We start from the raw sequence: 25,927 nt of genomic DNA on the forward strand, positions 1-25,927 counted from the left end.
TTTTTCTTGAAGGATGCAGACTTCTTCCTGTACCACTGCTTGAAGGTGTCTTCCAGAAACTGGCAGTAGGACTGGGAGTTGAGCTTGACTCCATTCTCAACCCGAAAAGGCCCCACAAGCTCATCTTTGATGATACCAGCCCAAACCAGTACTCCACCTCCACCTTGTCGGACTGGAGCTCTCTGCCCTTTACCAATCCAGCCACGGGCCCATCGGGCCCATCAAGACTCTCATTTCATCAGTCCATAAAACCTTAGAAAAATCAGTCTTGAGATATTTCTTGGCCCAGTCTTGACGTTTCAGCTTGTGTTCAGCCTTTCTTACCTTGGCCATGTCTCTGAGTATTGCACACCTTGTGCTTTTGGGCACTCCAGTGATGTTGCAGCTCTGAAATATGGCCAAACTGGTGGCAAGTGGCATCTTGGCAGCTGCACGCTTGACTTTTCTCAGTTCATGGGCAGTTATTTTGCGCCTTGGTTTTTCCACACGCTTCTTGCGACCCTGTTGACTATTTTGAATGAAATGCTTGATTGTTCGATGATCACGCTTCAGAAGCTTTGCAATTTTAAGAGTGCTGCATCCCTCTGCAAGATATCTCACTATTTTTTACTTTTCTGAGCCTGTCAAGTCCTTCTTTTGACCCATTTTGCCAAAGGAAAGGAAGTTGCCTAATAATTATGCACCCCTGATATAGGGTGTTGATGTCATTAGACCACACCCCTTCTCATTACAGAGATGCACATCACCTAATATGCTTAATTGGTAGTAGGTTTTCAAGCCTATACAGCTTGGAGTAAGACAACCTGCATGAAGAGGATGATGTGGACAAAATACTCATTTGCCTAATAATTCTGCACTCCCTGTACATCCACGCTAAAATATCAAGGTGAAAGTCATCATAGTGTAGCGGTTCTTCTTCTGCGTTGTGTAACTTTTTGATTTCGTTTCTTGAACCACAAATGATGAGCTGACACTCAAGAGATTTTCTGTGCAAAGTGTATTCTGTACAAAAAGCAAGGTCGCGTCAGAACATCGCGCCACACATCGCGTCTTTCTGCACCTCTCTCTACAATATACAGTATTAAAGAACATAAAAAATATTCACAAAATAACACACATGCAAAATATTCCTAATATGTACATAAATTAAAATGAAAGAAATAACTTTTTTGCACACAAACCCCACGCACCTCTAACAGCTCACGCCATGTGTCTGAACCGGGTCTCAAAAACAAAATAAAAGTCTTTAGGAAATAAAACACTAAAAGACACAAGAAAGAAGAAATATACTTATAAATCTAGTGTAACCATTTAACTCCGGCACAATAGCTTGCGTAGTATAGACCCAGCTCCCAACCCAACTTTGTGAATAGATTAACGGCGATATTTTTTTTATCGCCCGATAAGAGTCTCACGTCTGTAATGCATGCATGTTAATGCCGATAACGGCCCACCACTAATATATATATATAATTTTAATTGCCTTTTTTTTGTCTTTTTGCATGTCTACTTCTTTGACAATCTGAAAATATTTCAGGAGGCACTCTAAATTTTACTCATATTCAAACATTTAGGATTGTACACAATTAAGAGCCCTATCAGATCATAATTCTGCTTGGACAGGTAAGAAATGGAAATATTTATTTCAGGCTGGAGTTTTCTGAGTCTTGTAATTGGACTGTGCTCTGGGGTAATATGTGGAATTTTTACCCAAAGGTGGGTAGACAGAGCAATCATGGTAAGCAATTCTAAAGAGGAGTTTCTCTGCAACCCCCCTTCGTTAGGGGTTGCGGCGTGGCATAAATGGGGACAGTATTCCACCACACAGCTGTAGGAGGACTCAGTGAGGGGCCTGGGGAGATGTATGCCAGGGCTGTCTGTACTGACTCTGAAAAGGGCCTTTCTTCACCCTACCACGTGTGAAGCCTTTCCAAGTCGGCCTGCTCACGTTAGACCTCTGAGTGAGACCGGCCACTGAAGAGGAGCCTGTTGAAGGGTGCCTGTTTTCTCAAATCATTCATTTTCACTCTACCTTGCACTCATACTTTTTATTTCTCAAAGGCACGCATTTAGGCACTCAAAAATCAATTTTCAACCAGCGCAGACTGCTTCAAGAGCTAGTTTTGGTGTTCAATTGGAGTTCAGTTAGATCAGTTAATGTCTGCAAAGTCTTAATGAATCCAGGGGTTTATTAGAGCACCTGCCAAGGGTCAGCCTTAAACATCCACATTATTGTACCGGCACGTCATGTAGGAGGAACAAAGATATCTTTGTGTCCAATAATAGTCTAAGGCCTAATAAACAGAATGGTAAAAAAAAAAATTACAAAACTCAACAATGACATACTGTGTCACCCCATCATAATCCCAACTGAATCTGTGCTCAGTTTACACGGGAGCATCTTCCATTCCATATCCACATCTGAGGATCTCTCATTATCTATAGCCAGTAGGCGGGGAAGGTAAGGTTGCCACTGACATGAAGGGGTCAAGTAGATGTGACATAATGACAGGAGAGCCTTGTGGGGTAGAGCTGCTGCAGCTAAAATTGCATCTGTGATGCACCCAGGCTTCATGTCTGTCTCACACCCCCCCACTCACTGTCTCTTTTGATGTGTCGTTTATACTCCTCTATGCCCACGGCTCCCACAGAAGCAGAAATAGGGAGTAGGTCGTGTCCAAATATATATATAATAGATGCATGCATTTAAATTTGGGAGCTTACTAGTCTTCAAACTAAAATTATATCAATGAGGACACAGAACCCACTGCATGGTGTGCACCCAGATGTGCTTACCACACACATTGCACTACAAACATCTCTTTGATGTATAAAAGCATCCTAAAAGGATACATTAATTCATTGGCCTTTTTTTAAACTGGAAAGTGATTTATTTTATGTTTAGATCTTCATATTACTTGAAACAGAAACAACAAACATTAAAACAGTATATGAATATTTTTTTGGAATACAGTGGGGAAATAATTATTTGATCCCATGCTGATTTTGTAAGTTTGCCCACAAACAAAGGATCAGTCTATAATTTCAATAGTAGGTTCATTTGAAAAATAACAAAAACTTCTAAAATAAAGTTTCAAAAAAATTATTAATTAAGCTGATTTGCATTTCTTGAGTGAAATGCAAATGATTAATTATAAATGCAATATTGGTAGTTAAAAGAAGATCACTCAAAGTGCTACATCCTGCTCTATATCGTGTAAAATATACACGTCACTATCCTGATGCTAAAACATTTTTTCAATTTTGAATGTTACCAGATAAAAAGAATTGAGGACACGGACATTTTCTAACAGAGATCACTACTCTGTGCCTCTGTAGGTACTAGGATGAAAAGACACAACTCTCTGATCCCTAAAAAGCCCTCCAGCGCAAGCCACCTTAACCGGCCCACATCTGCGTCCGCATTGCACCAGAGCGCTGTGTTCGCCTGCCAGCTGATACAACACGAGCTCCTCCTCAGGATCTAATCTACATGAGCCGCAAAAAGAGACTCACATGCACTCCCAACTCCAGCTTTTTACCTCAATTTCTCTGCCACTCAACAAGTCATTGAACAGTTCAATCCCAGTTTGTGAGCTGGGAAACTTCCGAGATACCCTCTGTGCCGGGACCTGATCAATACTGATGGATGGATTTCACAGCCTGATGAAAGTGGGTGCAAATATGTGACAATCACAGCTGTTCCTTCGTTTAAAAATAGCTGAGTCAGGATTTACTGCAATACACATCACAGTGATTAGTATGGTAGTTGCATAGTGAGTTCCTCTGTGTCTCCAGGGGGACTGTCTCTGTAGCTAGTGACTGTAACTTGCTCTGGATTTTGTTCATCTGATAATGCATTTATCAGTCAGAAGATCATTTTAGAATGAAAGTGAAGTGATTGTTATTGTGAAATGTGTCCTCTGCTTTTAACCATCACCCTTGGTGAGCAGTGGCACTTCGGGATTTGAACCGGCAACCTTCTGATTACGGGACCGCTAGGCCACCGCTAGGCCACCGCTAGGCCACCAATGTCCCCGTTAAGACACCACTGCCCAAAATAATTGTATTGCATTTCTCTCTGGTGTTCAAAAGCTAGACAGTTTTAGACTCAAGCAAACCCTTGAAAACCCTTTTTTATAAATTTAAATTACATATAATACATTTAATATATTACAATAGTTATTACAATTGGGATTCTGGGACCGGTGATATGGCAATTCATGGTCTTTGGTAGCCCGTAGTGTGCGCACCTCTTGATAGATTCAAAACTGCAATTTATTTTTCATATGTATTCTATAAATGTAAATTAATTCTTTTTACGTACAGTGCAACCCAGTGCACGCACTGAAACACATTTATTGTTCTATGTTAATTAAAGCATTTTTTTATGATGGAGGTGTAGTTAGACTAACCCAAGTCCTGGTCAGGTTAATAGTGTGGACAGACAGACATCTGATCCGGCGTGGCGAACCCCAACGGGAGAAGGAAGGAAGGCCGCTTAATGAAAAGTATGATCCCAATCAGCCAGTGGGAGATGACATCATACCATTGGACACAGGAAGTGGATAACGGAGAACACACAAATCCTCTTGGGGGCTGTTAGTTCCCTTGAAGAGCGAACTCAGCCATAACAACTCAAGCCTTACAAATGGGGTTACTGGCGCGTAGGATGTAAAGCCATCCACAACAGAGGCTTTGCCATCGTGATGTACAGTGGGGCAAAAAAGTATTTGGCAGCCACCGACTGTGCAAGTTGTCCCACTTAAAAAGCTGAGAGAGGTCTGTAATTTTCACTTCAACTGTGAGGGACAGAACGTAAAAAGATCCAGAATATCACATTTTATGATTTTTAAATAAATTATTTGTACATAAGTTGTACTGTGAGAGACATCCTGTGACAGACAGATTTTGTAAGGCTGCCTGACAAAAAAAAAACAACATTTCCAACATTTCTCCAGACATTTTAGCGAGCTGGAGGAAGACCGGTTTCAACCCCTGGCCCCGTCTAGTGAGCAAGGAGCTGAGAGGGTCCTAAAGAGGCTTGCAGGACTCCCAGAAATTCTATTAACTGGCGTCTGGAAATTACAAATGCAAAACAGGAAAAAAAAGACTCCAACACTTTCTGAAGTGGTACGTTCTGAATTCACTCAGTGGTATCCTTCTTAATCTTGTTATTTTCCATCCCTTTCCACCCCCGGTCTAATAACGTCTATGACGCACCCGCCATGGCCTGAGGAAAACACAAGACGAGGCCTGTTAACACTGAGAGAACCAGGATCATGTGTACACACCATGTTTTCATGTTTGAAATGTCCCAAACTGAAGGTTTATGGCCGTGTTAGTTTCTCGGGATGTAATCCGAGGTCCAGGTGAATTGAGTCAATGATGTTCAGTCAGCCAGAAGCGTCTCTCTCATATTCCTCACGAAGCATCAACACACCCGCACACACACGCACACACACACACCGGGTTCTTATATCTACTTGCTATCTAATGTGTGGGCCTCAAGGCCAAATAGCTGGAGCCAGCATCTAGTGGACACAATGATAATCAGAGTTTGGCCTTGCAAGAAAAACATTATTCCATGAAAAACAAGGGACAGAGAAATGAGAGAAAAAGAGCATAAATGAACTAAAAGTAGGCAAAACGAAATACAAATAATACTTAAAATGATACTAAATCTTTCAGATAGAACCACAGACGCTTCCGAGATGACGGTTTATGGTCAGAACCCCTTAACCTCCTGAAAATCCCACACTGCAAAGCCTCGGGTGATTTGGTTTGGTTGCCCTTTTGGTTGAGGTTTGGATGACATCAATCACACCTGCCATCAGGAAACCATTGGTTAGCTATAATATCAGCAATTTAGTATCCATATTAAATGGAAAGAATGGGGGCTGTTGCAGTCATTTGAGGGTGAACATGAGGGGAAGCCACAAGTTATTGACACCGAGGTAAAGAGTAGTGAAAGGGGAAAAGGGCACACAGACGGCTCATGTTGCAGAATGATCAGTGAGTAGCGTAATGGGGTCATCTGTGAGCAGGGGTGGAATGGTGAAGACAGTGCCTTCCAGGCATGGCGGTGACTGTGGATATGATTTTGAGGACTTGTTTGAAGACTTAGGAGCACAGTAGGAGGAAGTGTAATACTGAGCTAGATTATAATTCTGAAAATGGTCTATGAGGATCCATAGAAAATTCCTAATACATGAATATGACAAATCAACCCAGCCACGGGGTACGTATGTGACTAAGCTCAGTCTCAAGTCTGGGTAAATGGGGAAAGTAACATCAGGAAGGGCATCAGCCTGAAATTTTTACCAAATCTTTGTGCAGACAACCAGACCTGTTGATCCGCTGTGGTGAGTCTTAACGGGAGCGGCCAAAAAGACACATCATCAACATGTCAAATCACCCCAAAACACTCATGTAATCAATAACCTCTCTTTCTCTAAGCCCCTCTTATGCCGTGTCATGTTTTGGGTCATAGTCTGATCAATTAATTGATCCAGTGATGGGTCTCATTAGCGGCCTTTATTTAAATACCTCTTAATTATTAGAGTGAGTAATAGCAAAATGGCTGAGCTCATTGTTAATTACCTGGGCACCGCCCAGTATTGGCTCCTGCAAAGTAATCATGCAAATTAATACTTTAATTCCACAAACAATGCTACTCTAGCACAATGCATGTACCATGCAGGCAAAGGGGATCTATCCAAGCTCACGTTTAACCTTGCATGGTTTTTCTACTCGCTTTATATTGAGGAAAGCTAAATTTACAGCATTTATCAGACGGCCTTAGTCAGCAGTTACAGGGACAGTCACCCTGGAGACACTCAGGGACACAATGGTAGTACGTGGGGTGTCAGACTGGTACTTTGTGGTCTTCTGGTTCACAGGCAAGTGTCGTACACACTGAGAGGCTGTTTTTAAAACTTGATATTTTCTTATGTTATACTGTATAACAATCATAGGAACCTTCGTGGCACTGAAACATGAAAAGAGAACAGACTGTACGCACTGATGCAATGCAATACAGTGTTCGATTAAAATTTCTGCTGAACGTTTCTTAGCAGTGTAAGACCACAGAGGAAAACTAAGCCTGAGGCAGTGAACTAGGCGTTTAAAAGGATTACAGCACGACCCTAGACATCAATGCATAACGTAATCTCAGAAAGTCTAATGATTAGTCCAAATTAATTGCATGACAGCCGTGTTTTGTAATATTCTTTATGAATACGCAAGTATTATAAGTCAATGTGACCCTACAGTCGAGTTCTAGATGTATGTGTAGACTGCACCCCAGTGGCCAGTTGAGTGTCAAGCACACGGAGGGGACTGTAACTATGAGGATATGACGTACAATTAACAAACATGTTTGCATGGCAAGTGACAAGTAAAGATAAAGAACACAAAATACAAAGTGGCAAAAATAATGAAAATGTACTAAAATTTAATAATTCATAAAAGCTGGAACAATTCTCAATAGAACACAAGAAGCAATATTAGAGTTGGTTTAGTATAATATATTTCAGCTTCAAGAGACATAGAAATCAGTCCTTATTCCCCCCATTTTTCCTCTATAAAAGCCCTATTTTCTTACACATTATTATGCAAAATGGTATTAGAACAGTATGTTATGGAAACTATTAAAGCCAAGTGACTGATTATAAAATAAAGTCACATTGGAGAAATCCTTCAAGGATGCAAGGGAAAACGATATCTATTTACAGAACATCGATCTACCACCAGACACACTGATTGGTGTATAGAATGGAAGCATGGCTTCAAGGAGGCAATACTTCAACTTGGATTCACTTGCAACATCTACACATAATTACAAATGTGATCATGCTGTTGTTTACCCATGTTTAAATCAATCAACACAACTAAATTAACCTTCCATGCCTTCAAATTATCTATACTGCAAGAAAGAAAATACTGGTCAAAGTCTTTGTCCTCAATTATTAAACCTTCATTGACAAAACTCCGATGTCCAAGTGGGCACGGAGTCAGGTCCTAGGCTTTAAGGGTGGTTGTGGGTAATGGCGTTTCTTCTTCCCCCCGCAGGTTCACAGTCAATAAAACAGAGAGGAATCCTGGTGAGAATAAGACTCATTGTCTCTCGCTCTCTTCCTGTGTCCAGTGCTGGTAATGGCAAAATCACTCAGCTTGGGAATGCTGGCATGTTCCAATTGGGGCAACAGCTCTTCATTACAGCACTCTACAAAAAGGAAACAAAAAAAGCTCAATTAAAATGTATTATTATTATTTACATAGAACAGGTCACCATTGCGGAAGCCAGAGAAACTCTGCCCTCTACTGGCCTTAAGGTTATGTAAGGGCCACAAAAATTATAACACGTTTTTTTTTTCCTCTTCTCGTTAAGCAGGTCACAAATAGCTAGAAAACCACTACAGCATTTATAGAACATTTATTTTAAAGATATTCCACTCATTTTTTTCGAATAGGGATGAGCAAAGATCACTGGGATAAATGAAGTCTCATGTTTGTTTTTTTTTATATGCTATAAACATTTACATAAATACATTAAATGTAAATGCTGTTAAATCACACACCCGTAGAGCGACTTACAATCAATAGTGACAGGGACAGTCCCTTTGGAGACACTCAGGGTTAAATGTGTTGCTCAGAGACAAGTGGCATTTGAACCTGTGACTGATTTGCAGATTTATAGGCAATTGTGTTACCAATTAGGCTACTACTACCTATGCATAAACATTGAAGGCAGAAGATTATGCATATAAATTATATTATTTCTAAAGAATGTTACTTTTGTAAGTTAATTTGAGAAAGTTATTTTCAGTCATACATAAATATATGACTGATCTATATAAAAACTCCAGAGAAAGCAACTTTTTTTCCCATTTTACATTCTACCACTCATTGCCAACCCCCCTCCTACACTGTCTAGCCGCTGGACTCTAGGCTACCACCCAGTTCTAATCCCATTAGTAACAGCCCAGCACCCAAGAGCTACAGAAGACATACACAGTCTCATAGCACCTGACTGACTGATCTTACTGCATGCACCTGTAATGAAAAATAAGCATAGAGGGTTGTCATTACTGATATTTCATGTATCTATATTTCAAAGTGCAAAATAAATAAATAAAATTTAGAAGGGGAAAAAAACCTGGTTTGACAAAGTGGCATAATGACTATGGGGCAATGTGATTGGTGAATACAGGGGACACATTTCATTGCGTCACCATGTGTTGTGCTGCAGTGTTTCACAATGACAATCTCTTCACTTTAGACATACATGTAATATTTAACACAACGGACCGGTTAGATCGTCCTGGTGAGGGTTCAGTGGTTCCTGCATCACCCAACCACCAGATGGAGCTGTACTACACCCCTGAAACTACAATGATGGGACAGCACCATCAAAAGAAACACTGCAGAAGGGTCAGTGATGGGATACACTAACCTGACACAGAGCTGCTGCATGGAGCATGGGGAATTTACAGGAGGGTGCAGTTAGATTTCTTTTTTGCCTTCTTCTTTTCCACAGGTGTTTTTCTATTTATCTGTCTGACCAAGTCATAGAAGATCTGTAAGAAAGGCAAAACATGTTATCAACACAATGTGTTCACACAAATACATCAACCATATGTATACTGCTCACAATAATACAAAATTAAATCATAGATCTGAATGAATGAAATTAAATACTTTGTTGAATGTGCTAACAAATCGTACATTTCCCACTTGAGGGAAATAATAAAGGATAATCTTATAATAATAATAATTTATCAACCCAATTTGCCAATCTTGGTGTTCTCTGGCAAATGCCAAGTGTGCTACGCGGTGTTGGGTTGTAAGCACAACCCCCACCTGTGAATGTCGGGCCCTCATACCACCCTCATGGAGTCTGTTTCTAACCATTTGAGCAGAAACATGCACATCTGTGGCCTGCTGGAGGTCATTTTGCAGGGCTCTGGCAGTGCTCCTCCTGTTCCTCCTTGCACAAAAGCAGGTAGTGGTCCTGCTGCTGGGTTGTTGCCCTCCTACAGCCTCCTCCACATCTCCTGATGTATTGGAGAGGCTGACAGACACAGCAAACCTTCTTGCCACAGCTCGCATTGATGTGCATCCTGGATGAGCTGCACTACCTGAGCCACTTGTGTTGGTTGTAGAATTTTTTTGTGTATAATAAGCATCCTGTTTTATTAGCAATCTGACCTTCCACATTCCATAGGTGCTCAATCAGAGAGCCATGAGGAGGAACTGTGTGAATCCCTTTATGTTGTGTTCCTTACACCATTCCTGCCACTAGTGAATACCTTTGTTCAGCAGAATAACCATCTAATTACAGTGGAACTAATGAAGTAAAAGTTGTCAAGGTATTTTATGTTATTGTTGTATGGTATATACCAGAGGGCACCGTTCCTTTACTACGTAGACCATTCAATGATACACCACACCTCATTCAACTCAGAGCTGGGTGATAATGAGAAAATACAAAAATGTGCAGGACATGGGTTTGTGACCCCTGATATATACACCAATGTAATGCACTCACATCAAGAACGTTGATCTTTGATTTGGCGGAGGACTCTAAAAAGGCACAGTGGTTCCACTGTCTGGCCAGGTTCTGCCCCTGTTCTTTCCCTACCACCCGCTCATCCTCCAAGTCACACTTATTCCCCACAAGGATCATCGGCACCTGGCGTAAAACAAGAAAAGAAAAAAAGTTAAAAATTCACGGGACATTTTATTACTACACAAAATATCCTGCAGCAATATATTCTACCAATCCAGAAACACACACAGACATCAAGTCTACAGAAGTACACTGACTGGGTTCAAGCATTTTTAGAAGCCCCCAAAAATATATTAAAGTAAACTGTGTAAATTTTACTTCACTAAATATGAACATATATGATACATATATGATGAGGTATATGATGTACTATACCCAAGCTATACTGTTAACTGGGCATTTTTAAAGGAATTACAGAGCAAAAGGCATCAACAAATATTGTGGATCTAAAACCCCAGACACTCATTGACTCTAGAGTGGAAATGCATCCGGGTGCACCCCAGTCTCTATCCATTTAATGCCTATAAATTTCAGCCATTGTAAACTGAAGAGACGGGCAGCAGCTGTATTGATCCCCACACACAGTCATATACTGACCCAGAACTGCTCAGTACAGACCTAACGGTAGTAGCGGTGCAGTTCGGTGCTACGAGAGGCAGGGACACTGACCGCATCTGCAGACGTGTGCGCCGCCTTAGTATAATATTTATACGCGGGTCTGCGTTGAGCATGGAAGAATGTAGCTGTTGGACTGAAAGTGTGTAGGTATGCGTCGTGAAGTGCATTTAGGGAGGGGTGGCGATAGGAAACGCTACAGCCCCACCCGTACAGGATAATATCAGCTTCCTGACTGTGTTTGCACTGATCTCCATGCTCCAGATGCAACGTGGAATGGCATGTCTGCGTGTGTGAGCTTGAGGGAGGGGCAGAGAAAAAGAACAGGAAACAAAACTGTGCTAAGGGACACCATAAAAGAGAAAATCAAGCATTTCGGAGTCTGGCTGACCCGGAGCAGCGAAGCTGTGGCTGCGCCCATAGGCTGAGAGCCAATGAATGAAAAGAGCGAGTAAACCCGTGCCCACAAAGCAAGAAGGAAAATCTAACGTCACACTGAGCCAGGCTGACAGAGACCACATCCTCACGACAATCTGCTCAAACAGGATGCCGGACTTTCTCCCCTCATTTGCCCCCCCCCAAAAAGACAAGCGGCCACACTGACAGAATATCAGAATATTCTTTGAAATTCAGACACGATTGTTCCACATGGAAGAACTTAAGACTATTAAAAGTATTAAAGTAAAGGGAAAATAAAAATGAGACTAAAAATTCCCTAATGCGCAACAAATATAATAGGTGAGTCATGTCAAATGAGTATAGACATCCTTTACTGGACATGGGTGAGCACATCTTTCTGATAAAGATTCTTGCGGTGTTTTCCAACGTTGTGAAAAGGTGGTTCAGTCAGAACTCCTAAAAACGCAGATTGCCAGAAGGGAGGTCGCTTTATGTGCACACATTCTGCAGGTCTGTATGAAATGGCGCGTGACATTTCCCCCCGTGTAGCTTACATTGGAGAGCGGCCATCCTCCCCGTGCAGAAACCAAGCATTCCTCACTTCACAGCATTAGGAAGGAATTACTTTTTGCTGTAATTGGTGGTCATGGAATAACTAGAAAAATTAACTCGAAAGAGCAGAACCGCATCGCCTAGACGTTCAGTTGAGCTGAGTTACTGGTTATATGCAAACAAAGTGAGCTCGGGTGGGCGGAGCTTTTCCAATCAATGTTCTCATCCAAGTCAAAGTCAAAAAAGGGCCACAGAAAGAGTAGGTTCTTCTTCACTTGCAGCGTTTTTTAGGGATTTCATGTTCCCCTCTCTGCGGCTGAATCTTCATCACCAGGCCAAGCCGCAGAGAGCTTGAGAGGAGTTTTGGGAAGGGGGGTAGGGGGCTTGCTGAAGACAGACACACACAGAGAGGCCAGAAATAACAAAATTCCGCAGCTTCTGACGGCTCCATGCTCCTGTGGCTGCTGCAGTCCCATAGGCTCCAGTTCACATTTCCCCTAATCACATCAACCACAAAAAAAGGTCATGCTGCCCCCTGAGTCTGTCGAGGGGACAGACTCCAGACATTATCAAAATGACACGGAAAATGTACTTCATATGATCATGTCACATATGATCATTGCTGTCAATTTAGCCTTGTTTTATGATTCTACAAACATTTTCCATAAATAGGTACTGATTCACCACAAATAAGGTTACGGTTATTACACGGTGAACCCCAGGTTGCAATGTCAAACTGGTGCATTGGTTAGCAAGTAACTTTGGTACTTTGGTTTATGCGTATTAAGTCTATTTAACAGCATTAGAGTTCACCTCTGTGTGTCAAGTCCTTTTCAAAGCACTACAACACATACGACAAGGTCAAGCGGTGTCCTGCTGATGAAGCAGTGTAGTAACATGGCATAATTTTCTTCTAGAATGAATACATGTGAATGTGAGTACTTAGTGTACACACAGTATTGTTAATAATTAATATTCAGCAGCTGTGCATCATCTCACAGAAATGCTTTTTAAATGTGAGAAGCTGTGAAAATCTCCCCCACTTTTCCCTAGTCACATTTTGTTTCTGTGTAAGCCTGTTCAGACCTCGCTAAAATAAGATTACAGCACATTTAGAATTGCTTTGGCATTCTGATTGGCTGATCAGGATTCAGGAAGTGACAGCATCTCACAACAATGGCATTGTGACATGTCGTCAAATAATCCAACGGTCATGACCTGGTGCTGCCTGAATGATGTTGCTCAAGAGCAGAAGGTCAAAGTTGAGTCTTTTTATAGTCTTGCTGCAACATCCAAAAATAAATATTAATAGTTACAATTGCAATGATACACTGACTAACTGAGTCTATGAACCCTTGGATAAGTTCTCGGTAATAAACAGAAATTAACTGGCAACGAATCAACAACCATAGCACATCTACATATGTGCACCGGACATTCAACACTTCCATTTGAAGTTCTTCACTTTCATTCATAATGGATGTGCACAATGGGGGACACAAACACACGGACTTACATCTTCCGTGTCCTTCACTCGCAGTATCTGCTCTCGAAGGTCCTGGAGGTCATTAAACGTGGACTGTGCCGCAATTGAGTAAACGAGAGCAAAGCCCTGGCCGTTCTTCATGTACAGATCCCTCATTGCTGTGAACTGTTCCTGTCGCAGACAAACAAGGGCGGAGAAATATTCAAGCCTGCTGCTGGAGTATCACCTGCCAGAAAGTGTTCAGGTTAAAAAAAATAAAAAATGCTGTTGGCATCAAGCTCTGATGCGAGACTGAACGTTGTTAATTATTTTTATTGCAAGAAATTGCCTTTTTGCATGTTGAACTCCATCGGTGGAGTACCAGGATATGGACTTACTGTGCCCGCTGTGTCAAGGATTTCCAACATGCATTGCTGCCCGTCTACTTCCACTTGCTGCAGAGGGGGGTGCGAGACAGACAATATGGTGGTGAGATACTTCACATGGAGCATTCTAACGACAACTGCTTGCTGAGGGAAGGTCCCCTGTGAGAGAGCAGCTTACCTTCCTGTAGGAGTCTTCTATTGTCGGGTCATATTTTTCCACAAAGATACCCTGCACAAACTGGACTGTCTGTGAGAGAGGAGAAACACGAAGCCATGGTGATTTCTCCACAACGACAAACTGAAAAGCTGCAGGCAAATAGAAGCGGGCTGAGAGGACGAAGCCCATTAATCGGGACCCAAGCCATGATCAACTTACAAAACTCTGACGTTCAGGGAGGAATGAGATAATCAAAATCACTGCAAGGGGCGTGGCAGAACATTTGTTTAAATGAACATTTCATCACTGACCGTAAAGACACGGCCCTGCGTAGGCCCTCAAAATGCTGCTCTCCACAGGCATTTGGTGGGTGCGATTAAATAAACAAACGTCGGAAATTCTGACCCACCCACCCACAATCTCTCTCATAGGTAGAAAAATCAAAGCTGGTATGACTACATTTGTGCCGACATTAGACCGTAAGACACACACACACGGTACTCACCAGAGCGGATTTCCCCACACCCCCTGAGCCAAGCACCACTAGCTTGTATTCACGCATGGCGGGGTCTCTTCACCGAACAGTGCAGCAGTCTGGAAAAAAAAAAGAAAAAAGAGGAACACTGAGAGAGGGAGGGAGGCAGAGAGATAAGTTTCAGAAAGAGAACATTACCAACGCAATGTGACTGAGGGATATGAGCCTATGAGCCTGTGTGTGTGTGTGTGTGCACACATGCAAAAGGCCAGGCAAGTGCACAACAATGGGGAACACCCTTGAGTGGGTGGGGGAAGTGTGGAGTTTGACTTCCAAACCCAGAGCAGATGTGCAGGGCCTATGGTGGCCGGTGAGCTGCAGCTGTGCTTGGTGGCAAATGAAATCATTCGGAGATGGGAAAAAAAAAACGTGGAGAATGAAGGATAATAAAATGCTGGTGCCAGCTTGAACGTACGGAGACATCCACAACCTAATCATCACCGAGGCTCACCGCTCCCTGCTTCAGAGCTCAGCGCCGAGGGAGTGTTTTAAAAAATAAAATTTTAAAAAAGCGGATACGAGCCGCATGGGACATGCGAGGGGGATAAATAATTCAGCAGCATTATTCCTCTTCTCGCTGAGGAACCGATATCCCTTCACACAACACCCAAAGTGAGTCCACCAGGTGGGGTGTCCTCTTTCAACTCCATACTAGAACCGAAACGAGAGACCGATTACACAACACGCCGCCTTTGAAGCCCCGGGAGTGACTGTCACCGAGAAACTTCATCCAAATCTCCACGAAACTTCGGGTTTTACCGCTAATGAGAACTTTGTGTAGAGTAAGCCTTTTTTCAAATGAAACCAAAAATAGTCTCTACTTCTCTAAATCCTGACTGTCTGTAAATCAGGCTGATCTGTAAATCACAGACAATGAGTTTTACTGGAAATGTTGTGTTATCACAGAAATGATGATTCATTAAAACCAAAAAAAACTTTATGACAGCGGTGCTGCTTTATGGATGTTCAATATACAAACTCAGCAGTGTGACAATGGACAGTCCCCAAACATCAAAGGGGAAGACAGAGGGGGGTCTACGAATCTATGGAATCGTGGATCCTCCTCACTTCATCTGATTTGACTTGAAAGACTTTGCTCTCCAACTGGAAAATTAAAATGAATTAAATAATGGATTCTCTAACTTAATGTCAAAAAAGAGCTGGATTCAAACCACAATCTGGAGGACTGGTATTAAATCTACCGCACTCATTTCATTTACAGCATGCATCAGACGCATGATAACTTGTATACCGTAAACATTACACACACACATTGCAGATGATCTGGTAACTCTGGTTACCGCTTTCTAAATCAGAAGAGGCACATAGTCAGGCCTGCACAACAGTCCATTTAAGAAAGAACTTACCTTTTGTAACTCACTCTAGATAAGGCCTGCCAGTGATCTAAAACTAAAATGTGTTTTGTCTGTCACCACTAAGCACAAAACCTTTAATATCATGTCTAAAAACATAAAGAGGCGGCCAGCCATATCTAGAATCAGTGCGGGACGGGGTGCTGGAAGGGGACACAGAAAATGAAATAGAAAGTCTAACATGCAACAAATGGGAATTCCCAACACGATACAGGATCATTATTTACAGAACTTGGATTCGATGAAAAGCACTCTCTCTCTCTCTCACACACACACACACACACACAGAGCCATGTAAGGGCACTGATGTTTAACGTGCGCTTGCCTCTCTGTGGTGTTTCATGAGGTCGGTGTTCCAAACAAAACAGAGGAGACAGCTCACCGGCACATTACTCAAACAAATACCGAGGAGGAGTGGAGAAAGCCCACTACACATATTACACACAAGCAGTTAGTTACACGTGTGCTCACACACACACACACACACACACTCAGAAGGAGCACGCCACATTTTACACACAGTTTGAGAAGTCACCATATACGGTATGGAGACTACGGCTCACTTTGTCAAATTACAAATGTGATTATTGTGAGTTCTTTCATATAGCCATAATGCATGTGTAGACAGAGTATAATTCAGCTTGTTAGAAAATGAATGCGAATGTGAAGTGATTGTCCTTGTAAAACACTGCAGCACAGCACACGGTGATACAAAATGTGGCCTCTGCATTTAACCATTACCCCTGGTGAGCAGTGCGGCACCATGACAGGCGTCTGGGGAGCAGTGTGTGGGGACGGTACTTTGCTCAGTGGGACCATGGCAGCTCGGGATTCAAACCGGACACCTCCCAATTACAGGTCCACTTCCTTAGGTCAAAAGGCAAGAGCACTGCCTGGAAGTATTTCAGATATCAGCCAGATGAATGGGGACAACCAAAAGATGTGGACAAGACCATTCAGAAGTTGTCGCAATCAAAGCAAGCGGCTTTGCTGGACTGTTACTGCCGCATGCTCAGACGAAAACTGTATTTGCACACACTAATAGAGCTTTAAGATATTTTAATTATTTTACCATGCTTTTGACCTTTTTCTATGTATTAGGTCTATTTCTTCATTGTATTGTTAAACCTTTTGTTTTTTTAATGCATGTATTAAAAAGTTCCTGGGTTTGTTTTGTTCACCCCCTGTAGTATTGAAAATAGTATGAAGTATCATCCTCTGTATTGAGTTTGAAATTTCAGTATTACATTACAAGCCTACAATGACATAATGCTACAGTCCCCACAATATCATCAACAGTGACATAGAATGCATAAACATTGACTGCAAAAACGAATTTAAACAACCAAAAGGGACTCTAGGCGGCTTACTCAGCTATTCCTTACAGTTGCGGGAATGAACCTGCGGAAGCAATGATCCAATGTCAGTTTCATTTTTATTTCTGTACAAAATTCAAATATTAAAACATCTTCAGAAGTTGGTTTGAAAAAAAAAAAAAAAAAAAAAAAAACGCTATACAGCTGATATAGCCATCAGCAAAAGTAACTTCTCCCCTAAAAAAGAGGAATAGTATTGTTCCTTTCATTCAGAAATATATACAAAACAAGATTTTTACCAAACTCATTTTCCAGAAGCCAGCATGTCCTTTATTAGATTCTGTGATTATTTTTATTCAGCGGTGAATAGATTCCGACACAAACTGTGCTCAGTCGAACTTTTTCGCTTGAAACGGACTTTTGACGTGGTGATAGAAAGTGCCTGCACAGTTAGCAATGCCAGTAGTCACTGCAAGCAGTGCAGCACACACAACTGGTCAAATTATATTTAAGTGTGGTCTTGCCAACATCAAGGACATTGGAGAAAGCGAGAGAGAGAGAGAGAGAGAGAGAGAGAGAGAGAGAGATGCCAGTTGCTTCATGGTGGGTCTAATCCCATTTGGCTAGGTAGGCTGTGTTACATAAACACGGCTTTTCTTTCTTATCAGAATGGCCCGCAGACCAGACATTCCCTCTCCACACACCATTCTTGAAGACACGGCCATGACAATTTCATAGCCACACAAAGCTGAGGACTTGTGCTGCAGATTATGACGCCGGAATAAATCTAAGCAAACAGAAAACCACTGGCAGCAGAACACAGTCAGACTGGGATAGGACATTTAAAAACCACATAACTAAACTGATTCACCGTAATGCAGCAGGCTCGAGGGCCACAGGTGCACATTCACTGTGGGAACCAGCTGGACCCCAATTCTAGTGAGAAGCCACCCATGGAGCCGGGACGTCTGGATTCCAAGCCCATCCCCTGACCCCAAATGCTATGTTAAGATTGTCAGCTTAACATCATGTAAGCCTGCCAATTAAACACTAGACACATTTTTAAATAAGAGCCTGTTCACATACAGAGAAGGTGGGAGGAAGTAAGAGAACCAGAAGAACCTTCTGTCATATAAACTCAGTGTAAACTCAGTGTCCAAGAATATGACAGCAAACCACTACAAAAAATATGAAAAGAGAGGCAGAGAAAGCCTGAAAGTCTTTTGAAGCATTTTGAAAGTGAAGTGATTGTGAAACACTGCAGCACAGCACACGGTGACACAACAAAATGTGTCCTCTGCTTTTAACCATCACCCTTGGTGAGCAGTGGGCAGCCATGACAGGTGCCCAGGGAGCGGTGTGTGGGGACGGTGCTTTGCTCAGTGGCACCTCGGCCGATCGGGATTCGAACAGATTATGGGGCCGCTTCCTTAACCGCTTAACCGCTAGGCCACCACTGCCCTAGAGACTTGACAAGCACTCACAAGCTCGAGGATGAAAGACAAGGGGAGGAGGGCAAGAGGCAATTAAACCTCCAGTTTGCTCTTTTCACCCACTCAGTCTCCATGATGTGAAATAATAGTCAAAAGCTGCTTGTAATAATTGTGTGCTTGTAAACAGGTTGAAAACTGCCAAAAGTTGACATCAGCCAAATTGGAATTAAATTCCAAGAAATTGCTATTGGTGAATACGCATTTGCTATGAAACCCAAATGGCGGCCGATTCAATTGATTTCAGACAACAAATTACATGTTAATGTTTCAAGAGTGTCATGTCAGGCACATTATATCAGTGAAGAAAAGGCCCTGACTAAGACACCAAAGGAAAAGTACTGTAGGGCACTATGATTTCAGCAATGTGGAAAACACAATCAAATAAAACTGAACGCGCTATAAGAAGTTGTTAAATCCTAACTTCTGGCCACTGCAGCCCATTACACGCGTTTCTGGTTGAGGCGGGACTTTCGCACACCAACGCAACGTACACGTGCGGCAGTCAGTGCTGAATCTGTACCACGCACACCCAGCGTTTAGGCTCCGTTCTTTTGTAAGAATATGTGTGGCGACCACTTACAGTCAATAAGTCATGTCAGAACTCATGTCATGCAAGCAAATCTGCCGATTCAAAGCGTGGTTTTATTATCATGGTTCAGTTCATTATGCAAGTGGGCACAATGTTTTTTTTTTGTGTGTTCCAGGTCTCCTCCCACGTCTTTATTTGATAGATATTTTATGTTGAGGTCAAACGTGAAGCACTTTTATTTTACAAATTGAATAATGTGCAATATTGTGAATTTTTTCCTTTGCATGAACTATAATTTACATGAAAATGGCCAAGCTCTTTGAACAATGATTAAATGTGATGTCCAATTATAGCCACTCCATAATCACTGCTTTTAGGTGAATAAATGTTTATAACGGAAAATACTGGAATGACATGACTTGATAATGACAATGACATGATAAATATGCTAAGCAAACATGCCAAAGGATTGATTGCTGTAGCACCAGTAAAAAGTCTCACCAAAAAAAAAAAAACCTTATCAATAACAGGCGTTTGAAACGCTTCAAAAAAATGTAAAGATTTCTATTCATTCATGACAGCACTCCAGCTTTCCATTTCCCCACAATGCACAGGTACGTAGGACTTGGTCTTATCAGGGCCGCGCTGTAATCCACAGCACGGAGCACAGTGGACAACTCCGGAGTCGCCGCGGCAACAGACAGCTGCAGAAACCGTGCCACTCAGCTCCGGCTCAGCCGGTGGCCGGGACTCAACTCAAGCTGTTTACGACTCCATGACTGAAGCACTCAGATTATCCCTGGGTGAACATTTTCACTGTGGCCCAGTTAAGCCACAAGCTTGGAAAGTCTCATTCCTTTATATTTTGGGGTCTTCTTATAAATGAGCTATAAATCTTTCAGTTCATAATAGTTATATTATAATAAGAGCCTTTTGCTGTAAACCATTATTTTGATCCCTATAAGAAAGCAGAAAAGATGCCAATGCACAACTGACCACAGAGTAGACCTCATAAAAAATAAAATAAAAAAATAAAAAACATATTAACACATTGTACAGCAGGAACCTTGGATTTGGTGAAAAAAAAATTAAGAATAAGAAATCACACAGTGCACATGGACTTTATCAATGTGCAGACAGGGATTAATGCTGCCTCCAAATGAGATTTGCACCAACGGGTTTAAAAGAGATACGGACTATTCTCTATGTGATGCACAGGACCACTTTGATGTAAAAGTTACACAAGAAACTTTATCCCCATAACTAGCTGTCAGAACTATGAACAAGTGTGACATGTATGTAGTACTTGTCGTGCCTTATTACTAGTGCTGCACGATTAATCTAACCGCAATCATAATCGCGATGTCAGTCTGTGCGATTACATGAACGCAAAAAGCTGCGATTTAAATGTGACGTGTTTGGTCACATGACTTTCGATTCCGTTCAATGGAGACCTCAGATTCATGACTCACATAGACATATGGGAACACGTACGTCAACGTCGCCGCCATATAGGCGATAGGCTGTGCTGTGCAGTGAAGCATATACATAAAAATGCCTCACTATTGTGCTGCTTGGGGCTGTACAAACCGCTGTACGCTCCAAACCAGATCCCGGGGATTACATTTAATAGGTAAGGCTGGACAATTGTTTTGAATGTAGTTGGCCATTATAAAATCCCGTTTTATAAGTCTTAACCTTAGCTAAGCTAGGCTAAGCTAGCGAAGATATGCATTCCTGTGTTCAAGTCAGCCTCCAAACAACGTTTTGGTTAAACGTAAGAACTATAATACAGGATTTTATAATGGCCAAATATAATCAAAACAGTTGTTTAGCCTTACCAGGGTTTGTCGTTCAACAGTAATGTTTTTTTAAAGTAAAGACTTTGTGATATTTAATTTTGTAGAATATTGTATTTTGAAAGCACTGGGCATTTCAAGTTGTTAAGTAGTTTGTATGTTTCACTTTGAAATTAAACATTTCACTAGTAGTAATTTCTATGCAACTTTTCATTGATATACAAGCAAGTGCCCTTTATCATATCGCAATTGCATATCGCAATATTTATCTCAATAATTGCAATATGTATTTTTCCCTAACTCGTGCAGCCCTACTTATTACTGCGTAGTTCAATTATAAAATTATGGCAAAAGCCATACGAGTCTCACTTCTGTAAACACTATAAGCATTCAGAGAAAACTCCTGTAACAAATATTAAATATATAATTGGTGTCAAAACTGTGAAACATTTCAATAAAATAATGTTTATGCAAAACCAATATATGCAACTAAAACGACCAAGATGGTGCGATGCGCAGGACAACGTGGTTACTGGTGTAAAAGCTACACGAGTGCTGTTAAGTTTAACATATGACAGCCAGTACTAAGAGTTAAACTGTGGTGCATTGTAGGTACATTTTAATTAAGCCTGATGCACTATTCAATGTAACACATAAACTGAACTTTGAATGTCTGGGTTATGATAATTTGCTTTGAACTTCTTTGAAACTAGCCAGAGGTAAAAATGTTTCAAATGTCTGCAAAACCTTCGAGTATTTTTTAAAAATCTGATGTTCCGCATTACCCACCTTAGATATTTACAGCATTTATCAAATATAAGGACAAGTAAAAGTATAGAATTTTACAGAGAATCGCCCATACTACTGTTCTCAGACTGCGGGCTTAACAAAAAAATGTAACCTATTAGTGTACAAAAGATACCCAACACCTATCAGACATTAATAATGAGGATGAAGCTGTACAGTTTTCTCCACTCCTGGGTGTCTGCAGAATCAGGGACTGGGAGAGTTGTACTCATATAAGCCACGGTGACCAACTATCTCTCATGACCAAAGCTGGATGGGGAAGGGGAAAAAAAAACAGGCAATCATACTAAACCTACGTGGGAGGAGCCCTAGTTCATGGCTATCAACCAGATCAAACAGCCATGGAAAGGTCTGGTTAAAAAAAAAAAAAAAAAAAGTGTCACTATAATCCCACTGAGTTTCATTCTGAACAACGTACTGGACCTTATGGTTTGGTTCACAGGAAATTAAAGAAGGCCCTGACTACTACAATACTCAAAGATTAATATACAATATTATACGGATCTTAAAGAGGCTAAAATATCTTTGTGTAATTATTTGTGGCAACAAGCACCAACAGTATCTTTCAGGCAACAAATGTTCCTGTCAAGACTGTCTCCACCAGCCCTGACTGTCTACAATGGACACAAATGACTATGCAGCCACCAATTTCCAGCTCAGGTGAACGAGTAAAATGTCGTGCAGAGTGAAATGCTCACACCACTATTGAGGTCAATGCAAGCAAGATACTGAGAAATGGATCCAGGCATCAGTTTCTGGATTTCCCACAGCCACAACAATCAAGCTAATATCATTTTAAAGACCAGTTCAATGCCATGGGGGAGGGCAGAGACAAACAGAGGTTGCGACAGATTCCACAAGCGCTTTTTTGGCCAAATATAAAGCCTCTCCTATGGACCGATGCATTGGTCAACTGTTCATTAAGTCATTAACTTCAGAAAATTATTATAAAGTAAAGGGGGGTGGGGGCAGTAAGTGAATAAAAAAATACCAATAACCTCAGAAATACTGAAAGCACTGTGCTCAAATTAAAATCTTGTGTAATTTGGCTAGTAAGCACAACACGGTACTGCCATAAAAACAATAATGTCTGACCACACTTGATCTTAGCTCAAAGAGTTAATCATTTTAAGCCTTCAGTAAGGAAACACTTTCATTGCAACAATTATTCCACTTAAATGTTTGTACAGACACTGTAAAGTCCAGGTTAACCCACGATATTAAATCCCGCAGACAGTGACGGGGTTTTACTCACTGCCAGACAGGCTAAAGAAAGACAGAGAAAAACAGCAGGCAAAGCACCTGACAATGACGCCGACAAAGGGCTGTGGTAATATTAGCAAGTCTGGTCTCCAGATCACTTCACGTGGACAAATCAATTCATTTAAAGACAGTGCGGCCTCTGGGGTAATTAAAAAAAGGGGGCCTGAAATGTATGTAGTCGAGAATGATGACCTCAATGAAGGAAAAACCCAAATTACACCCTGTGCCAATGACCAGAAAACCTCCGATCTTAGATATCTGGATTAGTTTAATGTCTGTATGTTAAGAAGAAAATTCATTCACGCACTCAAAATTATGAATCCCATAGACAAAAGAATATAGGTTGTAGCACTGTATAAAGTACAACCAACAGTTTTAATTGAATGCCTCTTCTCTTTCCAAGCAGGGTGTCTGCTCTTCTCCGGCTCTATCAAACTCAGATTGCCTTAAAAGGAAAGTCAGCCAGCGGCCTGTAGTGCTCAGCCTTAAACTGAATTCCCAGCACAAGCCAGCATTTCCACTTCTCTGAGGGGTTTTTGTGTGTGTGTGTGACCACTGTATTACTGATCACTATGCACCAGGCATTACTGAAACCGACGGCCACCACAGAATAGCAGCAAGAACTGGAGTCACAACAGAAACTTGCATTCTCGTTTGAAGCAAAAAAAAAAAAAAAAAAGGAACACTTTGTCAGTCTCAAAAAGCCCTTACTGATGCAACTCTGCGGTTGGAGAGAACAGAACGAGTTGCAGAAAAGCCACATCCTCCCTACTGAATGAATGTCTCGCTGCGAACCCGTACAAGTACACTGACCTCTATTCGCATTACCGCAGGAACACATTCCCACAGAACTGCGCATCGTCGCCGTGCTGCGAGGACAATTACAGCAAAAACGCAACAACCTCGTACGATCTACAACAGTCGGCGTTTCTGATCGGACAAACCCGAGCACACGAGAAGAAGTAGTTCAGCGGCAACGTTACTTCGATGCTGCTGAACTGACAGGAAGTCGGGAGGAATCGAAACGCCCGAACGTTCGCGGTTTCCCCCCTGAAATGAAGAAATAACCAGATGGCTCGACTTTGAGGGCACCTGTTCTTATTGGACCGTCCAATTGATTGATTTGACATACCGAATACCTTTACACACTTGATCTCGGACAGCTTGGGCCATGCGTGTAAAGTGCGCGGTTCGTTGTCAGAAACTGTGCGGAGGACCGTGTACTTTACTGGTCGCCCGGAGCCTGTACATCGCGGCTAATCAGTTGATAGCCGGCTCACCGTCGCCGCCGTAGTTGTCGGTAAACCCCGCAAACGTTTATACACAGTCCTACATATTAACCCGTCCATAAAGCAAGACCAACCCTCGAACGGACGGGGCAACTGTAACAACACAACAACTCTCCCGAAACGCGCACGCCGGCCAGACAGAAGGCTAGCTGCGCGGTGCTAACGCTGCCGTTAGCCTGCGTGCTAACATACGTCAGGACGGCCCGCTAAGGCGGCTCAGCCTCCGCTGGGATCCAAACTACCACCCCTGCGGCAAAGCCGAGCTCCCGGGAAACCGCGTCGCGCCCGCACGGAGAAAGTCTTGGTTCTTCGTGGGAGAGAAGAGTTGCTTGTTTTCTGTGGGTTTTTTTTAGCGCCCGGGGGCTAAATAAACCCTGCCTGCTGTCACAGCGACGCGCTATACGAGCATCGGTATTAATCGTCGCCCTCGTTTCGAAGTGAAGCTCAATCTCCCTGAAGAGGGGGGAAAAACACGCCGATGTAGCCGCTTGTTTTGGGGAACGCAGAGTCGCTAATTCTGGCACTTGTTGTCACTTGTCTTGTTCCCCCCGCGACACCCGGCGCCGCCGCTGACAGGCTTGACCGTCATCTCGCCTCGCCCGCCCTCCTCACACCCGGCCTGGACTTCAAGCCCTCGCATATCCCGACCGGCCGAGCGGGTCTTTCCAGGAGCCGCTGGCGCCGCGCAAACGCTCCGGTCGCGGGGAGCGCCCGTGACGGGGCCGGGGCCGGGGCCTGGCTACTCACCGTCTTTCACCGTCTCCGCCACCAGCATCGAGCTGCCCGAGCCGCTGCCGCCCCGGTGTGCGCGCCGTCGACGTCATCGCCCAACTCTTTCTCGGCGATCTTAAAAGGACAGTGACGTTTTCTGCGGTTGCTCGAGGGCGCCCTCTAGAACGCCAGAAGCGCGTCGGCGCCGTTCACCTGCAAGGCGGCCTCGAATCCCTGGAGCATTCTTATATGACCTCGTTTAGTGCATCTCGTATGCATACACGACCTCTCTAAAAAAAAATGGCACGGCTTTAGTTAGAGGTAAAGCCATTTTAAAATAATGAATTGTGCTGGATTTTGAATTACTGTCATGTTGCATATTTAGTAGACTTTAAGTCTTTCCTTCAAATTACAACATAGCGAGCTGCTGGAACCGGTGTGCGTGTGATAATGTACAATTTTATCTACAACAGAACCTCCAAGAACAAAGATCTTTCTGACCAGATGTGCACATTGCTCTACAGGAAACTAAGCTAATATTCAACTGTGCAAATCAAATGCTGAATTAACCATGGATAATGTAAAGATATTTACACGTGCAACGATATCTTGTGTCATTCATGGGACTTCTTATTGTTTGGCTTCACATTACCAAATGCAGGGGT

General features: G+C 42.4%; 1 protein-coding gene across 1 annotated transcript; it reads right to left on the reverse strand.

Moving 5' to 3' along the window:
- Nucleotides 1-7,436: 7,436 nt before the first annotated feature.
- LOC114800384 (ras-related protein Rap-1A-like) lies at nucleotides 7,437-25,397 on the reverse strand. The gene is made up of 8 exons (XM_028997683.1): nucleotides 25,299-25,397; nucleotides 14,653-14,741; nucleotides 14,169-14,237; nucleotides 14,003-14,059; nucleotides 13,656-13,796; nucleotides 10,553-10,696; nucleotides 9,458-9,581; nucleotides 7,437-8,227 (listed from the first exon to the last, which is right to left on the reverse strand). Exons 2-7 carry the CDS (start codon nucleotides 14,707-14,709, stop codon nucleotides 9,492-9,494), a joined length of 558 nt encoding a protein of 185 aa, XP_028853516.1. The 5' UTR covers nucleotides 14,710-14,741; nucleotides 25,299-25,397; the 3' UTR covers nucleotides 7,437-8,227; nucleotides 9,458-9,491.
- Between the last annotated feature and the right edge of the window lie 530 nt (nucleotides 25,398-25,927).

This window comes from Denticeps clupeoides, chromosome 12 (genome assembly GCF_900700375.1).
Source record: "Denticeps clupeoides chromosome 12, fDenClu1.1, whole genome shotgun sequence".
Classification (NCBI taxonomy): domain Eukaryota; kingdom Metazoa; phylum Chordata; class Actinopteri; order Clupeiformes; family Denticipitidae; genus Denticeps; species Denticeps clupeoides.

Bases quoted from the DNA above. Each gene is read 5' to 3' on its own strand.
- LOC114800384 (XM_028997683.1), bottom strand. From the start codon at position 14,709: ATGCGTGAATACAAGCTAGTGGTGCTTGGCTCAGGGGGTGTGGGGAAA. The intron at 14,238-14,652 runs GTGAGTACCGTG...CCTCTCTCACAG, and splicing joins GTGTGGGGAAATCCGCTCTG to ACAGTCCAGTTTGTGCAGGG. The intron at 13,797-14,002 runs GTAAGTCCATAT...TGTCTGCGACAG, and splicing joins TCCTTGACACAGCGGGCACA to GAACAGTTCACAGCAATGAG.